Source organism: Peromyscus californicus, unplaced genomic scaffold (assembly GCF_007827085.1).
Source record: "Peromyscus californicus insignis strain IS unplaced genomic scaffold, ASM782708v3 Scaffold_3__1_contigs__length_106647218, whole genome shotgun sequence".
Lineage (NCBI taxonomy): Eukaryota > Metazoa > Chordata > Mammalia > Rodentia > Cricetidae > Peromyscus > Peromyscus californicus.
The window spans coordinates 102,923,890-102,942,465 of record NW_026294551.1 but is presented as its reverse complement, the minus strand read 5'-3'; the positions used below and the strand labels follow the sequence as shown (position 1 = coordinate 102,942,465).

The 18,576-nt window shown below is 39.7% G+C and overlaps 2 protein-coding genes across 4 annotated transcripts in view; one reads left to right on the top strand and one right to left on the bottom strand.

Moving 5' to 3' along the window:
- The window catches only part of Gspt1 (G1 to S phase transition 1), a 40,095-nt gene extending 26,910 nt beyond the window's left edge, over nucleotides 1–13,185 (top strand). For both annotated transcript variants that reach the window (XM_052759501.1, XM_052759500.1), the window contains exons 11-15: nucleotides 1,219–1,299; nucleotides 4,887–5,060; nucleotides 6,129–6,218; nucleotides 6,698–6,866; nucleotides 8,312–13,185. In XM_052759501.1, the coding sequence (XP_052615461.1) occupies nucleotides 1,219–1,299; nucleotides 4,887–5,060; nucleotides 6,129–6,218; nucleotides 6,698–6,866; nucleotides 8,312–8,364 (567 nt within the window). In that variant the 3' untranslated portion in view covers nucleotides 8,365–13,185. The remainder of the gene's footprint in view (nucleotides 1–1,218; nucleotides 1,300–4,886; nucleotides 5,061–6,128; nucleotides 6,219–6,697; nucleotides 6,867–8,311) is intronic.
- Tnfrsf17 (TNF receptor superfamily member 17) overlaps nucleotides 1–18,576 on the bottom strand; it is a 131,282-nt gene that overhangs the window by 104,094 nt on the left and 8,612 nt on the right. The window lies entirely within an intron of this gene.

The window sequence follows — 18,576 nt, the reverse complement described above, 5'->3', positions numbered from 1 at the left end:
TGTTTTGTTATAAGTTATAAAAAATGTATTAAGAGTAATGTTTATTGTCTTTTTGAGTGGTTGCATATGGAAGGCTATGATTTACTCAACAAGCTTAACTTGTATATTTTCAGTAAATTAGTCATTTTTTAGCTGCAGTATTGATACAATGAAAAGACTGTTCTGAAAATTTTTTCACCTTAAAAATTATAGATATTGATAAGTAGCCTTGTAAGAATAGTGCACTAAGTTATAATAGTACCAATACATGAGGGCTTATGTTGTCAGTGTGCACTTCTTGGGTGTGGTGGTGCATGCTTTTAATCTCAGCACTTGGGAGGCAGAGACAGGTGGATCTTTTAACTCAGGGCCAGCCTTATCTACATAGCAAATTCCAGGCTAGCTAGGGCTACATAGTGAGACCCTGTCTCCAAAAAAAAAAAAACTTCAAACCCCTACCAAAAATCCACTTCATTGGTTTCAATTGGATTTTCAACTTTGTTATTTAGGTACAGGGTCTTTAACCTAGGGCCTTGTGCAGATCAGGTAAGATGTCTGCCAGTGAGCTCCATCCCAAGCCCTCAACTTAATCTTTTAAACTCTGACAGTACCAATTCATGTAATATTTACCTACTTTTAAGTCTTTTGTCCTTCAATTAGCTCCATTCTAAAGTTTACAAACAAATAAGTTTCTAGATCTGTACAAACAATTCAGATCTTCCATCATAAAATTCTGTGGTTTTCTGCATGAAGCTAGAACTTCTGAAACCTTGAGCATTCCTTGTTATTTACTATAATTGTACTAAGGCCTAAGTACAATACTAAGATACAAATTATTATGGGAGTATTTATCACCTCTTCTGTGTTTAAGAATAATCATAAGGGGGTGTCGAGAAGGCTCAGTGGTTGAGAGCACTGACTGCTCTTCCAAAGGACCTGGCTTCAATTCCCAGTAACCACGTGGCAGTTCACAACCATCTGTAACTCCGAGATCTGACACCCTCACACAAACATACATGCAGGGAAGACACCAATGCCCATTAAATAAAAACAAGTAAATTATATTTAAAAGCAAAAAGATTAGACTTAAAAAATATCGTAAGCATTCTGCCACTTATTAAACTAAAGACTTTCCTTGATAGATAAATCCTATAGAATTTCACTTGGGGCTGTTCACCTGCTATAACCAGCACTAAAAGTCTGTGTGTTTTTAATTTTTTTTATTCTAAATTTCAATAGGATATGGGGACTGTGGTCCTGGGAAAGCTGGAATCTGGATCTATTTGTAAAGGCCAGCAGCTTGTAATGATGCCAAATAAGGTAAGAGTTTAGCATGTGTTCATATGGTCGCTCTTGAAAATATCAGATGCCAAACTTTTCAAAAACTTAGGAATTATTTTATTAATGCTCAGTGTGAAATATAAGAAGACATGAGTTTTTTACTCAGTGGCAATGGAAGGGTCAGCTGATCCTTCAAGCATGTTAGAGCTAGAAGGTACACCATGAAAGTTTGAAACTATCAACCTGTCCCATCATTGATATGGGCAAATCAAATAAGAGCTTTGGAGTGATTGAGGAAGTGCTTTAAAGGTTGACAAAACAGATGATTAAGACAGCGTGGAAGAAAACTCAGGTTCAGCCCTGGTGTGTCTCTGTGTCTGTAGTCTGGGTCATTTAGATGCCACAAAATAATATGTCCAAGACTATACATTCAGGAATTTTTTTTAATCTTTTGGGGTTTTGTTTTGTTGTTATTAAACACCCCCACCCCAGGCTAAGGACATGGCTGTTGCTAGCCAGGCACTTTTATCATAGAGCTAAATCCGCAATTCCCTAATGTCATTTCTACTAGGTTATATACAAGTTTGAGGCCTGTTTAGATAACTGAAGAAAAAAAAAATTTAAGTTGGGTGTAGTGGCGCACGCCTTTAATCCCAGTACTTGGGAGGCAAAGGCAGGCTGATCTCTGAGTTTGAGGCCAGCCTGGTACACAAAGGGAGTTTTAGGACAACCAGGGCTACACAAAGAAACTGTCTTGAAAAACCAATAAAGAGGAAAAAAAATATTTAAGGGCTGGCTGGTTGGTTGAGTGGGTTAAATGCTACAAAGAACCCATATAAAGGTAAAAGGAGACAACTACTCCACAAAATTGTCCTCTGACCTTTTCTTCTCCACCTGGGCTCTGTAGCATTCACCACACACCTGTAGCATGATTCTTAAAAGTTCTTATTTATAAAATCAAACCCGAGGCCAGTTATTGGGCTCAATGCTGGTAGATCAGAGAGACAGAACAAGCCACAGCTAACGTCACCTGGCCAACTTCTCAGCTGGTCCTGTTTCCTCAGACTGGAAGCTTCAGTGTCCTCATCCCAATGGCTCTCAGCTGAACTATGCTGTTAGAAAGCCTGAATGCTTAACCAGCCAAATGCTTAACCACCCAAATGCTTAACCAGGCCAAATGCCTCTAGTTTCTGGTCCTCACGCTTTATATACCTTTCTGCTTTCTACCACCACTCCCTGGGATTAAAGGCGTGAGTCACCATGCTTGGCTGTTTCCAATGTGGCCTTGAACTCACAGAGATCCAGAGGGATTTCTGTCTCTGGAGTGCTAGGATTAAAGGCGTGTGTAACCACTGCCTAACCTCTATGTTTAATATTGTGGCTTTTCTGTTCTCTCCCCAGGTAAGTTTATTAGGATTCACAATATTTTGGGGAACACAATACCACCACATTTCCTCTCTTTTTGTCTAAAATTAAAAAAAACTTGTAACTAATACAAGAAAAACTATCTAATAAGTATATACAATATATAGTCAAAAATTATATTAATGATGTCTAGTCCATTAACATTTGACAGATTCAGATAAAAAAATTCCATTATATATAACAATGTCCAGTCCAGTAACATTTGACAAATTCAGACAAAAAATTTTCATTACTTATTTTATTTAAAACAAGTAGTTCCTTTTTAAAAGTAGATTCCTTACACACCAGACACAATGAAAAACAAACAAAACTCTTCATTAGTGGATTTTAAGTTAGATTTGCTGATTTCTACTTTGAGGTATTATAAAATTATTCCAAGATACAAGTTGATGTTTTATTGCTTTCAAGGTAATTACCTTCTGTTAACTCTTGTTTTTATACAAATAACACATGTACTCCTGGGTTTTCAGTGCCTGTACATATCACCTCTCTGTCTTTCCCATGCAGGGCTGTGTTATTTTATCAGTGAAACAAAAGAGTGATATAAGAGAAGATAACTCCGGCAGTGACATACAGTACATATATTAACAATACTGCTGTGCTGACCATTGCAGCACATGACTGTCTAGTTCTTTCCCACAAGGTTATCTTGCACTCATTACACAATGTGCTTTTAAAAAGAGATTTACTTATTTTTATTTTGTATATATGAATGTTTGGCCACATCTGTGCATCATGTACACCTGGTGCCCCGAGGAGCCAGCAGAGAGTATTAGCTTTCCTGTAACTGGAGTTTCATGCAGATAGTTGTGAGAAACCAGTTGGTGCTGGAAATTGTTCCTCGGTCCTTTGTAAAAGCAGCAAGTGCTCTTAACCACTCTACCATCTTTCCAGCCTCAACAATATGCTTTTAAAATTCAATAAAATAACTTTGAGAAACACGTGCTTATTTCAGGATTGACCTGCTGTGGGAAATAAGTTTTTAATTCTGATATTTACATCTAAAGTGTTAAAAATCCAGTATTAAGTTTGGTATTTGTCTTACTGTCCTGTGGCTGATTAAAGACCCTGAGAAAAGCAACTCAAGGGAGGGGCTGGGCAGGTGACTCAGCCCTTCAAAAGTACTTGCTTCACCCACATCAAGCAGCTCACAATGGGTTCTTTTTTTTTGGTTTTTCGAGACAGGGTTTCTCTGTGTAGCTTTGCGCCTTTCCTGGAACTCATTTGGTAGCCCAGGCTGGCCTCGAACTCACAGAGATCCGCCTGGCTCTGCCTCCTGAGTGCTGGGATTAAAGGCGTGCGCCACCACCGCCCGGCCACAATGGGTTCTTAACTCCAGCTTCAGGGGGATCCTATGCCCTCTTCTGGCCTCCACAGACATTGCATGCACAGCATTCACACTCAGACAAGCATACATAAATAAAAGTAAATTTTTTAAAAGCAAATCAAGGGGGCTGAAGAGATGGCTCAGTTGTTAAGAGCACCTGTTGCCTCTGCAGAGGACCTGTGTTCAGTTCCCAGCACCCACACAGTGGTTCCCAACAAAACATAACTCCGGTTCCAGGGAATCTGCTGTCACTTCTGACCATGTCACCAATGGGGCACATACATGCATACATACATGCATGCAAGCAAGACACCCATCTCAAGGGAATAAGCAGGAGAGTAAAGGCTACAGACTGAGGCAGCTGGTCAAAATGCATCTGCAACCAGGAGGAAGGATGAGTGCTAGCGTCAGCTCCATTTCTCCATTTTATAGTGCAGGTCCCCAGCTCAGGGAAGGATCCCACCACAGTAAAGACGGTTCTTCCCTCATCAGTTCACTAGGGGTAATTCTATCCAAGCATGCCTCACAGGGGTGCCTGGGCGTTTGCCTCCCTGAGATTTCAGATTTCATCAAGTTGACAGGACTAACCATCACAGTGTTGGAATTTTGAAAATGGAGTTTTTATTCTGTATTCTATTTAGAAGTTGTTAGAATGTGATATTACAAGTTGTGACAGTTTCAACTTTGTATCTAGTAGTGGAGCACTTGTCTGACATGCACAAGGCCCTGGGATTGAGCCCTTTTCTTTCCCTCTAAATTTTTATTTTGGCTTGGGAATTTGTAGCTTCTTAACAAGTAGACATTGGGGTCATTTTATGTCCTATATAATTGAGCGCATGTTTCAGCAAACCTCCAACTTTGCTTTCTTTTTAAGCACAATGTGGAAGTTCTTGGGATACTTTCTGATGATGTAGAAACAGATTCTGTAGCCCCAGGGGAAAACCTCAAAATCAGACTGAAAGGAATTGAAGAAGAGGAGATTCTTCCAGGATTCATCCTTTGTGATCTTAATAATCTCTGTCATTCTGGACGCACATTTGATGCCCAGGTAAACAAGTCACCACATTCATCTTCTTGGTTGTTAGAAACTAAGTGGTTAGAATTCAGTGCTTTTGCCCTGAGTATTTGTGACATGCCACATGACCAGTATCAGAGGAACTGAAGTAGTCAAACTCATTTGTACATCAAAACTATATTATCTCACAATTTCAAGATGCTATAAGAATTTATTAGGTGGGATTTTTTGTAAATTCCATTTTATTTTTTGGTTTATTGTTAAAATTTAGAGTATTATTCACTTTGAAAAGGCGACAGTGATAAATCGTCAATAAATTTAGTTTAAAATGTCTTCGATTTCGACTACAGCATAGTTTGCTATTCCAGAGCCAGTATGTTTTTAGACTTGGGTCACACTTACCTTCTTGGGAGAGTGACAGCAAAACACTGATGCCCTGACAGGAACTCTCTGAGTGTTCTTAAACTGGGACTGGTGAATGGCTCTGTGGTTAAGAATTCTTGCTGCTCTCATAGAGGACCTGGGTTCAGTTCCAAGGATCTGCAGGTTACAACCGCCTGTAACTTCAGTTCCAAGGGATCCAGCACCCTCCCTCTGGCCTCCTCAAATAGCAGTGCATGTGGTACACGTACAAACATCCAAGGAAAACACTCATACACATAAATAAATCTCAGCCTTTTTCACTGAAAAGTATGACTAAGTTTACTTCTGTTGTTTTTGTGTTTTGTTGTTGTTTTTAATGCCAAGTACATACACTTACTAACTGTGCCTTGGGTATTGAGAAATGGATAAGCTATGGGAAGATCACATCCCAGTAACTGGTGTGAGGTAATTTGTTACATTAGTTCATTGCGTAGTAGAGGGTGAAGACTTCTCAATGCCTGCCTGTTGAACTGAGATATAAACCAGGCACTTGCCAGTTTCTAGACAGTGGAATGTTGAAGGGGGAACTTTGGTAGGGCAACTTAAGCTATCCTTTCAACAAAATAACAAGGTATAACATATTAAAAATTAGTGATTTCTGTTGCTTCTTGGAATATCATACCGTTAGAGCATTGAAGATAAAGTTGTGGGGGTTTTGTTTTGTTTTTAATTTGACAGATAGTGATTATAGAGCACAAATCCATCATCTGTCCAGGCTATAATGCGGTGCTGCATATTCATACCTGTATCGAGGAAGTCGAAATAACAGTGAGTTTGTTTTTAGTATAACTGGCTTGTTTAATTTTGAAGAATGCTGTATCTTGATAATTTCTGATCAACAATACAGATAGATACCTTTACACTTTCTTTCTCTCTCTCTCTCTTTTTTTTTTTTTTTTTTTTTTTTGGTGGCGGGGGTGATGGATGTGTCATGGTACACGTGGAGTTTGCTCTCTCCTTCCACTTTCCTTCTGCTCTGGCAATTAAACTTGGGTCCAGAGACTTAGGTGGCAAGTACCTTTGCCTGAAAAGCTATCTTGCTACCTGTCTTTTTGTTGTTGTTGTTGTTGTTTTAAGACAGGATCTCTCTATGTAGCTTAGGCTGGCTTGGAACTCATGATTCTCCTGCTTGGCTTCTCAAGTACTAGGATTACAGGTATTCAATACATGCCCAGGTTACATTTTATTCTTAAGAGTTACTTATATTTAACATTAAATTTTATTTCTTACCCTCTTTTATTGGCTAGGCCTTAATCTGCTTGGTAGACAAAAAATCAGGAGAAAAAAGTAAGACCCGACCCCGTTTTGTGAAACAAGATCAAGTATGCATTGCGCGTTTGAGGACAGCAGGGACCATCTGTCTGGAGACCTTTAAAGACTTCCCTCAGATGGGACGCTTTACCTTACGAGATGAGGGTAAGAGGTTTTCCCTGTCTTTTATCCAGTCAGGCTTTAGTAGTCAGCATTATCTGAGTACTGTCCATATTACAGCTGGTTCAAAGAAAATCCAGTTGTGTGTTCTGTAATAGTCAGATGTGATAAGTATATTGAATTGAATATATTAAACAACAAATTGAACTACCATATAGTACCAGTAATGCTGCTTTATAGACTTACTTTTAACATTTTATAATAGTACACTTGGAAAAAATGAATTTACTAAGACATTTCTAGAATGAAGGCTTCTATAGTAAATAAGAACACAAGGGCTATATGACTTGTTTGTTTAATATGTAATTCACACCCTTGGGGGCATCCATTTCTACCTACCTTTGATTGATGCAGAATAGCTGTAGTTTTCCTCGAATGGTCTGAGCATTCCTTGGTATGGAGCACTGGGCTAACGTTTCTATCTTTTAAAGATGAGGTCTCATGTAGTCCAAGCTATCCTCAAACTTACTGTGTGCCTTATGATGATCTGATGATCCTGAACTTCTGATCCTCCTGCCTCTATTTCCCAAGTGCTGGGAATCAAAGCCAGCAGCATTTCATACATTAAGGCAGCACTCTGCAGGCCGAACTGTATCCCCAGCACCTGCTGTTCTTGGAGATTGGGGCTTCTAGTGGAGCCTAGGTTGGCCTCCAATTCACTGCAATCCTGCTGCCTTGTTCTCCTGAGTACTAGGATTACAAGGGTGAATTCCTGTGTCTGGCAACTAGAAAACTATGCGGTTCAACAGAAATCCAGATAAATATTTAACATGGTAGTGTTCAATATTGTTAAGCCATGGTAGAGAATACAGTATAAAAACGGTTGGTTTTTAATTTTGTTTGTTTGTTTGTTTGTTTGTTTGTTTGTTTTTCGAGACAGGGTTTCTCTGTGTAGCTTTGCTCCTTTCCTGGAACTCACTCTGTAGACCAGGCTGGCCTCGAACTCACAGATATCCGCCTGGCTCTGCCTCCTGAGTGCTGGGATTAAAGGTATACACCACCACCGCCTGGCTGATTTTTACTTTTTTCCCCAAAGCTTGACTAGGTCATAGTTTCACTTTAAACACCTTACGTTCCAAATTTGTTGATAGTGACATTTGTTATACTTCATAGTTTAACAGGATTTTTTTTTTAATTTTTTTTTTTTTTTTGAGGCATCATTTCTATGTAAGGCCCAGCTAGCCTTGAAATCAAGATCCCAAGTGGTAGGATTGCAGTCATTTGGACTGTGCCCAGCTCTAAATAATCTTAGTTAGCCATTAGAGCCTGATGAAATCTACTATGGTTTGGGTGAATAAAGCTATTCAATCAGGAATTTGCACAAGGACTATATTTTGTTTTGGTTAGTGAGGCTTAATACAGTATAGAACCTTGCTGTTAACTACTGAAAGGTGTTGTTTTGTTTGTCTGTTCCAAAATTTCATTTCTAGGTAAGACCATTGCAATTGGAAAAGTTCTGAAACTGGTTCCAGAGAAAGACTAAGCATTTTCTTGATGACCCTGCACAATACTGTGAGGAATATTGACTGCAAAAGCCTACTTCACACCGCCCTCTCTTCTTTTCTGCCCATCGACAAACCTCTCCCCATATTTTGCAGAGAAACTTCACAGCAGAAGTCCACATTATGTCAGCTTTCTCATATTGAGAGCTCTGCTATGCCACTGTTGAATTTTCCCCAAGATTTTGCCCCCCTTTCAAACTTTGCTTCCCTGGACAGATTTGGCAATAGCTTTGTAAGTGATGTGGACATAATTGCCTACAATAATGAAAACCAACACGAATTTTTTTTATTTTTCATTTTCCCCTTAGGCATAGTTAGCCTTTTTTCCCCCCCAGGCAGATCATTCTGAGTGTGCGAGTGTGTGTGCACATGTTAAAAAGACAACTACCATGTTAATAAAATATTCAATTTGAAACCCTTTTCGGTATTTGAATTGCTTTTGAATACTGTTTTTTATCTCAATGTAACATTGTTGCATTATCTTTTTAACTGCCAAGTAATTGAATACATTTTATTACTTGGATTTTTCTAAACGCTCCCTACCCACTCACTTTAAATGGGGCATTTACAAACACTGCTCAAGTTTGTATTAAAGGAAAGAATGTGTTGTTTGATCCCTTATTTTGATGGTCAATGCATACATAAACACCTTTGTGCAACTGTGACACTGCTTTATGAACTAGGTCTGTTGGTTATTTTCTGCCAATTTATATCTTAATATGATTTCTTAAACACAGTAAGTTGTTTGGAAGCAATCGAACACATTATTGTCACCTTTCTAAGTAAAGCTTAATAAAACTGTCCCCTCCAGACAATTCCATTGCTTGTTACATGAATGGAAGTCACAGTAAAAAAAGCATGCTGAGACTGGCCAACACCCGTTAGTTTTTCTGAGAGCTGCATGCATCTAGTATAAAACCCCATCAGTTACACATGCCATTGCCACAAGTTACTCACTTTGTCGGTAACTTTAAAGGGTGGAAGAGCCTTGCTGCTTCATGCCAGTTCTCAATCCAGTGACTAAATGAGCACAGAGTCATCACAAACTTCTCACACTAAAATGAACAGTAACAAGTAGAATCAAGCACAGGATAGCTTTTCGCTCAGTTATTTGAGTTTTCTTAAATAGAAGCTGTAAGTTGCTAACCATGATTTGGAAGAGCCACAGTGCAGCATTGTAGTGTGGTGGACTTAGTTCAAAGGTAACTACTACAGGTATGCTGGAAATAAATGGGAAGTAGAAGAGACATTCTCTGTGTTTGTTAGAAGCCTCCTTCATGTTGAATGTGTGCTTCCATTTATGAGATTTGGCCTCTTTTACATTGTGATTTCTAAGATTCTTTTTAATTTTTAACCATACGTTTATTGGCATGGCCCATTCCTGTAATCTTGCTCCCCAGAAAAAAAAAGCCTAGCAACTGTATCTCCTCTCCAGTTGCAGAACAAAACACAAAATCTTTTCTGAACAATGAAATGCCAATTGCAGAGATGAATGAGTTGCTGTCTTATAGACAGGGCCAAGGGAAGCCCTCCAGTTTTGAACTACACATATGGCTATTAAATTGCATGAAATTTAATTTTTATGATGCCTGCAAATATCTGGGCTTTTATCTTTCTGTGACATTTGGGAGCTCTAATGAGATCAAAATGGTTTTTATATTTCCATGCTAATAAAATATTAGCAAATGCTTGTCTTTATGAACCTTTAGAACCGTGTAAGTTACTGAAATTATTTCCAATGATTTCCCTTTTGAAATTAAACATTTTTAAAAACAATTATGTCTGCTATTAAAACACACTGTTAGAATGTTATGTGAATAGTGCCAGGGTTCTTAAGTGAAATGGCTTAGACAGCACTTGTGAAAGGCCCACCTCTACAAGACAACATAAGTACAAAGATTATTGTAAATTATTTTCATTGGAATATCACATCAACAGAATTAACACTATACATTTTAGGGACTTCGAAGTTTGAAAAAACTATTTCTAATTAGACTTCACCCATTTTAAAATAGTTTTTATATATCAGATTGTCATTTGAATAAGGAGATAAATTGTCTAAAGTAAACTTGGAATGTGTGCAGATGTTGGATTTTTAAACAGCAATATAGTTGTGTGCTATCATTCAGTCTTTTGCAAGTGTAAACTTTTTATGTGGTTGACAATGCAAAATAGGATAACTACACATTCTGGATATTAAAGATCTTATGTTTTTTCAACTATATTTAACATAGGCATGTAGCATCATGATTTGGTGCCCCCCATTTTACATTAATGATCATCACACAACTTTTATGCTAGGTTATTTAGTTTAATCTTTTAAGTGAGCATAAGTAATTTTAAGTGATGGCATTTAAAAACATCTTAACTGTCATCTTTTTCTATGAAAGAGAAAATACAGCATTTTTTTGTTTATACATAATTTGCTATCTAGTGTGTGTGTGGGAGTCTATATAAATCCAAACCACAAGAAGTTGGGCTGAGTGTATACTGCCTGAAATTCAATGACAAATAACTGTTTGTAAATGATTAAACACATATTTCCCCCTTGTTTTTAATTAAAAATCTTGAAGTACACGATAATTACATGTAAAACCTTTGTAAACTGAAGTACAGGCTATTCAGTGTAACAAGATAATTCATCATGTCTGCTATTTATGAGAACCACTTAGATCTACTTTACAGTGTGTGACTTTGAAAGTTATCTGGTTGAACAATTCCTGTCATCAGTTGAAGTGCTGCAAGCATTTTGGCTTATACTTGGAACCAGATGCAGTTTTATAACTTACGAATCCAAGGTGAACATTGGGGGCAGGGAGTCAGCTATAGTCCCTCGGCCATCTCCAGGAACACTAGTAATTACTCCATGATCTTGGATGACTGTTTACACATGACAGCACTCTAGCACCTTTTGCTCACTGGCATGCTCTTCCTCACTGCTGCTTTATGAATGATAACTTCATTGCCTTGGGTAGAGCTTTAGGTAGTCAAGGGACAAAGCTGTAGCTCTCACTGTTAGAAACTTCCTACCTTTATGCCATTTGTGAAAATTCCAGTTACAGTACTATATCTTGGACTGTAGAATGAGTAGATGTTATATTCATTGTTGGCCTACCTTTCTAGAATAAACTGCAACTAATCCTCTCACAGATCTATATGTAAAGTAGATAGAGAGCAATCAACTGGATTTGGGGAATGGTTACCTCGAAATACTGTATTGATTGCTTCCAGCTAATTTTTCAGTGATTCTAACAGATGCCATCTGATTATTCATGATCTTGTTTCTTTAGAAATCTTGCCACGGGGCAGCGACTTGGTAAATAGGTATAATTACATATGCACAATTCATGATTTAATAGGTTTAAATTTAGCTATTGGCTAAATTAGATCTCATAGTGTGTGGAATAGAAAGTGTTATTTTCCAGTAGTAATTCAGTCGATTGCATTTGAACCAATTTATTGCCAGAATTCAGATAGGGTAGATTTGATACTTGATGGGTTTGGTTCTGGGATATTCTTAATATTTAGAATCCTAGAACTTAATGAGTCTTCCCTTCAATAAATACTTATCACATACCTCTAATCCTATGCTTCCTTGAAACAATAATATGCTAGCCAAGTTATTTACTAAGAATTATCATGAGGGCGTGGAAGTATGGGGGGTAGAGATTTAAAACTTGTTTTCCGGTGCAAGGGAAAAGTAAATAGTCACTAAGCCTGATTAGGCAGAAAACATGGATTTCTTAAAGCAGTTCCAGAAGAGTATTGCTTTTTTTCTGCCTTGTCACACATGCCACTGTGCCCTTTAAATCTTGACCTGGAAACCTCAGGTTTGTGGACTGCATGGGTGGATGGCTTTTTGTGCTTCCTGAGGCACCCACCCCTCTGCTAGGCACATTAGCTTAGTGCTTCAGATGTCAGCCTGAGTCCTTGCTACCTCCTTTCCTGCTGCCCGGGGAAGAGTGTCTGTGCTGGAGCTAGAGCTCTGGCCCTCCTCAGGTCATGGTCTTCACCCCCATTTCTCCCACATGTATTAGGTGACACTAAGCTCTGAGCCTGCGAGTCTGCATTTGAAGGGACGTGTTGGGCTCAGAGACGTGCACACTTCTTAACTAGTTTCTCCAGTTCGTTTTAAAGGAAATGTGGATCTCTCAGGCTGGGACTTAGTGACTAATTGTTACTGAACTGGTTAATACCTAGAGCCCATTTTAAAAGATAATAAGATGAATGAGAACTGGCTAGGTTTGATGGGTTGTTAGCCTAATTCCAAAGCATGAATGAGTGTTCTAGGTAGGAAGGAAACCCTTTTCTTATGATTTGTAGCTACCTACTGTGCCTGATTTGGTGCCTGTGTGAGGATTAAGCCCTTAGTCTGCTCTTGCAATTACTCAAATGACTGAAGTTTAAACATTTTGTTTTGTAACAGTAAAAATTGTCATCTTCCCTTTTGATGTGCTTGTCTCTCTGTTTATAATCACCTGCTGTACTCTGTGCTACTTTCTCTATGATATTTTTGTATCAAGTATTGGAAATATCTAACAGACTTACTGGATGGACCTAACAGGCTGTTATCTTAGAATTTAAAAACGTTTGTTTGGTGTGTGAGGCTTTTGTATGGTTATATGACAACCTTACAGAACAAAAATAGCCCTCCAGGAAGGGTTAGAAGAGATACTTGATAATAAATAACATCACATTGTGTGGTTTTATGTGAATACAATTGGAGAAATATCAGTGATTATTCTGTCCAAGCTATGAACCTCTACAAATTCAGGATTTTTAATAAAGATCAAGAGACCAAATGGCATGTGCCCTTCTTTATTGTGCAGGGTGAGTAATTTAGCAGACCTAGCATACACAGTGGTTAACTGAATGACAACAGTATGTTTCTTTGTACACTCATCTCTGGTGAGGGAAGGCTGAGACAGGTACTCACTGTGTAGAAAAAACTAGCCTCAAACTTGTAGTGATGGTACAGCTTCTGTTTCCTGATTTTTATGGGATTATAGGTAGGTATAACCATAGTCCAGTTTATACCTATAGTTCCTTTCATGAGACACGGTGAGTTCCTGCTTTAGCTGTCCTTACACGAAAGGTCAGAATTTTGGTCATGAGTCTAGCATTAAACTAGTCTTAGCTTAAACAAAATTTGTGAGCAAGAATGTGGTAAAGCAGGGTTCCTCAAAGTTCTAAATAGGGGCTAGAGAGATTGCTCATCAATTAAGAGCACTTGTTTGTTTCCACTAAGTCAGTCTGCTTACAACTGCCTAACATCAGCTCCAGAGGATCTGATGCCTCTGGCCGCCTCAGGCATGTATCTCTCACACACACCAAGTATTAGAAAGTTCTAAAAGGGGGCTGGGGAGATGGCTCAGTGGTTATGAGCACTCTCTGCTGTTCCAAAGGTCCTGAGGTCAATTCCCAGCACCCACATGGCAACTCACAACTGCCTGATGTCCTCTTCTGGTGTGCAGATGTATATGCTGACAAAGTACCCATATGAATGAATGAGTGAATAAATAATCTTAAAAAAAAAAAAAAAAAAAAAAGAAAGTTCTAAAGAAACCATGTTTGTGACATTTCCCAACAATTACTCCGTTTTTCTTTGTTTTTGTTTTGGGGACAGGGTCTCATTATGTATCCCTAGCTGGAATGGAATTTGCTGTGGAGAGCAGGCTGGACATGAACTCAGGAAGTTTTGTCTAGCTCAGTCTCCCAAGTGATTGGACTTTTACCTTGTTTTCAAAGACAATATCATGTACTTTGGCCTGGCCTGGAACTTCAAATCCTCCTGCCTCCACTTCCTAAATGCTGGGATCACAGGCAAGTACCACTGGTATTCAAGGGATCAAACTACATGCTAAAAACACTCTTGTCTACTGAGCTGTAGCTTTTTTTCCCACCCTGTGGGTTTCTGTTCAATGCCTAGGATTCCAACACTATCCACCAATACATAGAACTGATTCCTTGTTAACAAGAATTCTCTTAATTTCATTAATCTTTGGGCACCACACAGGAACTGTATATAGTGGGCACAAGACTTGCGTGGAATGTTTTAGAGCAAGATGTTTTAAAGTTTTAAAACTTAAAAATTTTAAGGAAAATCAGTTTTAGCATCTTTGGTTTTGTGAAAAATCCATCTTTTTAAATTTATTTATTGGTTTTTCAAGACAGGGTTTCTGTGTGAAGCAGTCCTGGCTGCCCTGCAACTCACTTTGTAGACCAGGCTGGCTAGACCATACCAAGCTCCCACAAGCAGGACCCAAGGTGGCTGTTGTGGGTCTGAGGCTCTGAATCAAGCAGAGCAGACACAAGAGGTTCTTCAAAGCAAGATTTTTTACTGGACAGCACAACAGAAACTGACCGGTCAGGGACAGCAATACAGACTCGGGAGCTGACCGGGTCACCATACATTCAGTTCAGCATGTAAGATTCAAGATTCCAAGATTAGGGGTTTTCCCCTATGTGTTCACTCATTCTCAACACACAGAATGTAAGCTTTTGAGTTTGACCAATAATTCATTTGTTCTTTCTGTTGTTAGGAACAGTGTAATGTTTTTAGAGAACTAAGCATGCATAACAGACTTTCTGTGGTTTAAGGAGCAGGTAGGTCAGCCGTTGGAAAGTTCCCAGCTCTCCTAGGACTTTGGAAACTTGAACTTTGTTTCACCCTAAAGGTAAAAAGGAGTCTGAAGTAAAAATGGCAGTACTTAGGACAAGGTGCTTTTGCCTGCTCCCAACATGGCCATTGGCTCAGATGACTTCTACACTATCTGCATAACAGACCACACCAGATCGTCCCCTAGGCCCCTAAGATGACACATGTCGCCCATCTCTAGAACCCACCTTCATGGAAGAAGTGAAGTGTACTTTGAGAAGAGTTTCAAATTATGCTTCCTCCCGGGCGGTGGTGGCGCACACCTTTAATCCCAGCACTCGGGAGGCAGAGGCAGGCGGATCTCTGTGAGTTCAAGGCCAGCCTGGTCTCCAAAGCGAGTTCTAGGAAAGGCGCAAAGCTACAAGGAGAAACCCTGTCTCAAAAAACCAAAAAAATAACAACAAAAAAAACCCTGTGCACATGGGGTTGTGTTACACCAGGAAACTTTTTTCCAAATGGTACTGTATTCAAATATGCCTAAAGTAAATGGACTGGTGCCAGTCTCTAGAAGTTTGAACCAATACTGGCTACTGAGTCACGTTGAACTAGATTTCCTTCTTGCCTCCTATGGATCATGACTCTGTTGACCCTAGTTTTTGCAGAGACCCCACATCAAACTGCTACTGAGGAGTAGCTTACTAGGTTGCAGTCATGCAGCTTGTTTAAATTGGCCTGCTTTTCTGAATAATTCAGCAAAGTATAACTTGTCTTTTTCTCTTTTCTAAGTACACTTCTTTCGACACTTGGGATTTTTCTCCAACATTTGGAGCTTCCTTACTAATTTTTTGTTTTTTGAAACAGTGTTTCTCTATGTAACAGCCCTGGCTGTCCTGGAACTCCCTTTGTAGACCAGGCTGGTCTGGAATTCATAGAGTTCAGACTACCTCTGCCTACCAAGTGCTGGGGTTAAAGGTGTACACTACCACGAAGAGCTTACTTCTTTATGTGTATGAGTGATAAGTGTATGCTCACATGGGCAGGCACGTGGGAAAAGGCGTGCCTGTGCATGTGCATGCACACACACACACACACAATAAAATTCATGGTCAAAGAATCATCTCGGTCAATCTTTAGAAAGAACCAACTTTAGATTCTTCATAGTATTTAGTGAGACCTGAACTTGAAATGACTTTAAAGTCTGCTTTCTATGTTTACTATGAAGGAAATGGTATTTACAAAAGCTGCCAGATTGTTCCATATAGAAATGCCTACTGCAGTGCTGGGCGTGGTGGCTCGGGACCTTAATCCTAGCACTCAGGAGGCAGAGGCAGGCAGATCTGAGTTTGAGGCCAGTCTAGTCAACAGAGTGAGTTATAGGATGTCCGGGTCTACACAGAGAAACTTGGTCTCAAAAAACAAGACAGATAGATGGGGGATTAGGAGGGGCAGCATTGTAGCTGAACAAGTCACTGCACCTCTAATCTCAGTTCGTGTATGAGGCTGAGGTAACTGGATGGTTGAAACAACTTCTCTGTAGCTTGGGCTAGCCTCAGCCTCCCAAATACCAGGACTACAGACACATACCACCACAGAGAGTTCCTCCAAATCCACCCTAACTGCACTGATTTCTTCCCCAAATATTTTATCGTCTGTATTCTGCAGTGCAGACTAGGCACTACCACGACTGGTAGATACTCTACCAGGATTACATCCTAGTCCATGTATTTTTAAGGAATAATTCATGTACTTCACAAGTACAAAACCTGAGTTCAGATCCCAGGCACCTATTTAAACACCGAGGCTGGGCGGTGGTGGCGCACGCCTTTAATCCCAGCACTCAGGAGGCAGAGACAGGTGAATCTCTGTGAGTTCAAGGCCAGCCTGGTCTACATCGCAAGAACCAGGACAGGCACCAAAACTACACGGAGAAACCCTGTCTCAAACACACAAACACACGCAACCAAAAACAAACAAGACACTGAGCATGCATGCAACTCTATTTTCACTATAGTATCCTTTTTGTTTTTTAAGACAGGGTTTCTCTGTGTAGTCCTAGCTGTCCTAGAACTCACACTGTAAACCAGGCTAGCCTTGATCTCACAGAGATCCGCCTGCAATTAAGAGTGTGTATCAACACCGCCCGGCTACAGGATTCTTTAATAAATATGTGTAATTTGGAACTCAATTACTATTTTAATTTTAAAACTTCATTATTTTCTTTTTAAATTGTGTTTTATATGAGGAGCTTGATAAACATCTCATGGCACAAATGCAGAGGTGAGAGGACCACTTGCTAGCAAGTCAGTTTTCTTCTCCCACTAAGTGGGAAAGAAGTCAAGCCACAAAATAGGTAGTGGGTGCACTGCCTTATCACTGGTCCAAACTCCATTATTTTTTCTTTTTTCAGCCTATCGGGACAGGATTTCTGTGTAGCCCAGGCTGTCCTGGAACTCACCATGTAGACTAGGCTGACCTCGAACTCACAGAAATTCACCTGCCTCTGCCTCCTGAATGGTGGGATTAAAGGCGTGTGCCACCACCACCCGGCTCCAAACTTCATTATTTTCAATAGCAGAAATAATACCATATTATATGGATAAAGAGTTTGTGTAGTATCTCGTGCTTGATAGGTTTTTTTGCATTTGTTTTTTGTTTTGGTTTCTTGAGACAGGGTCTATGTAGCTCTGGAACTCATAGTTTTTTTTTTTGGTTTTTGGGTTTTTTTTGCATTTGTTTTTTGTTTTGGTTTCTTGAGACAGGGTCTATGTAGCTCTGGAACTCATAGTTTTTTTGGTTTTTGGGGTTTTTTTGCATTTGTTTTTTGTTTTGGTTTCTTGAGACAGGGTCTATGTAGTTCTGGAACTCACTATGGAGACCAGGCTAGACTCGAACTCAGAGATCTACCTACCCCTGCCTTCTAAGTGCTGGAATTAACCACATGTGCCACCACATCCAGCTATGTTTTTGACTTTTTGAGGTAAGTCTTATGTTTCATTTGTCTACGTAGTGATCCTCCTGCTTCCACCTACCAAGTGCTGGGACTAAATAAAAAATTCTGAAAGAAAAGGTAGAAGAAACATCAATTGAAGAAAATGTTATGGCACCCCAGGGGCAGGCAAATCTCTTGAGTTTGAAGCCAACCATGTCTATACAGTGAGTTCCAGGCCAGCCAGGACAACAGTAAGACACTGAGAGAAGGTGGGAGGAAGAGGGGAAAGGAAGGAGGGAGACGGGGAGAGAAAGAACGAGAATGGATTGTAGGGCTGTGGTTGTGGTGGGGCCAAGGTTCCTCCCTCGTCCCCACTGCAGCCATCTAGGCCTGACTCAGTGTTGACCACCACCCCTTCCACTTATATTACCCTTCCTATGGGAAAATCCCTTAGAAAATGACCTAACCCCGTCCCAGGAGCTTGAGGTCAAGATGCTCCAGGTAACTGCAGCTTTTTCTTCTGTTAAACTGCTTGCTTGCTCTACATCTGCAGCTGCCAACCAGGGTACGTTTTTTTGCCTTTAAAAGCTCCCTGCAGAGGCCAGCGTAGTGGGGAAATGCCTTTAATCACAGCACTCAGGAAGCAGAGCCAAGCAAATTTCTGAG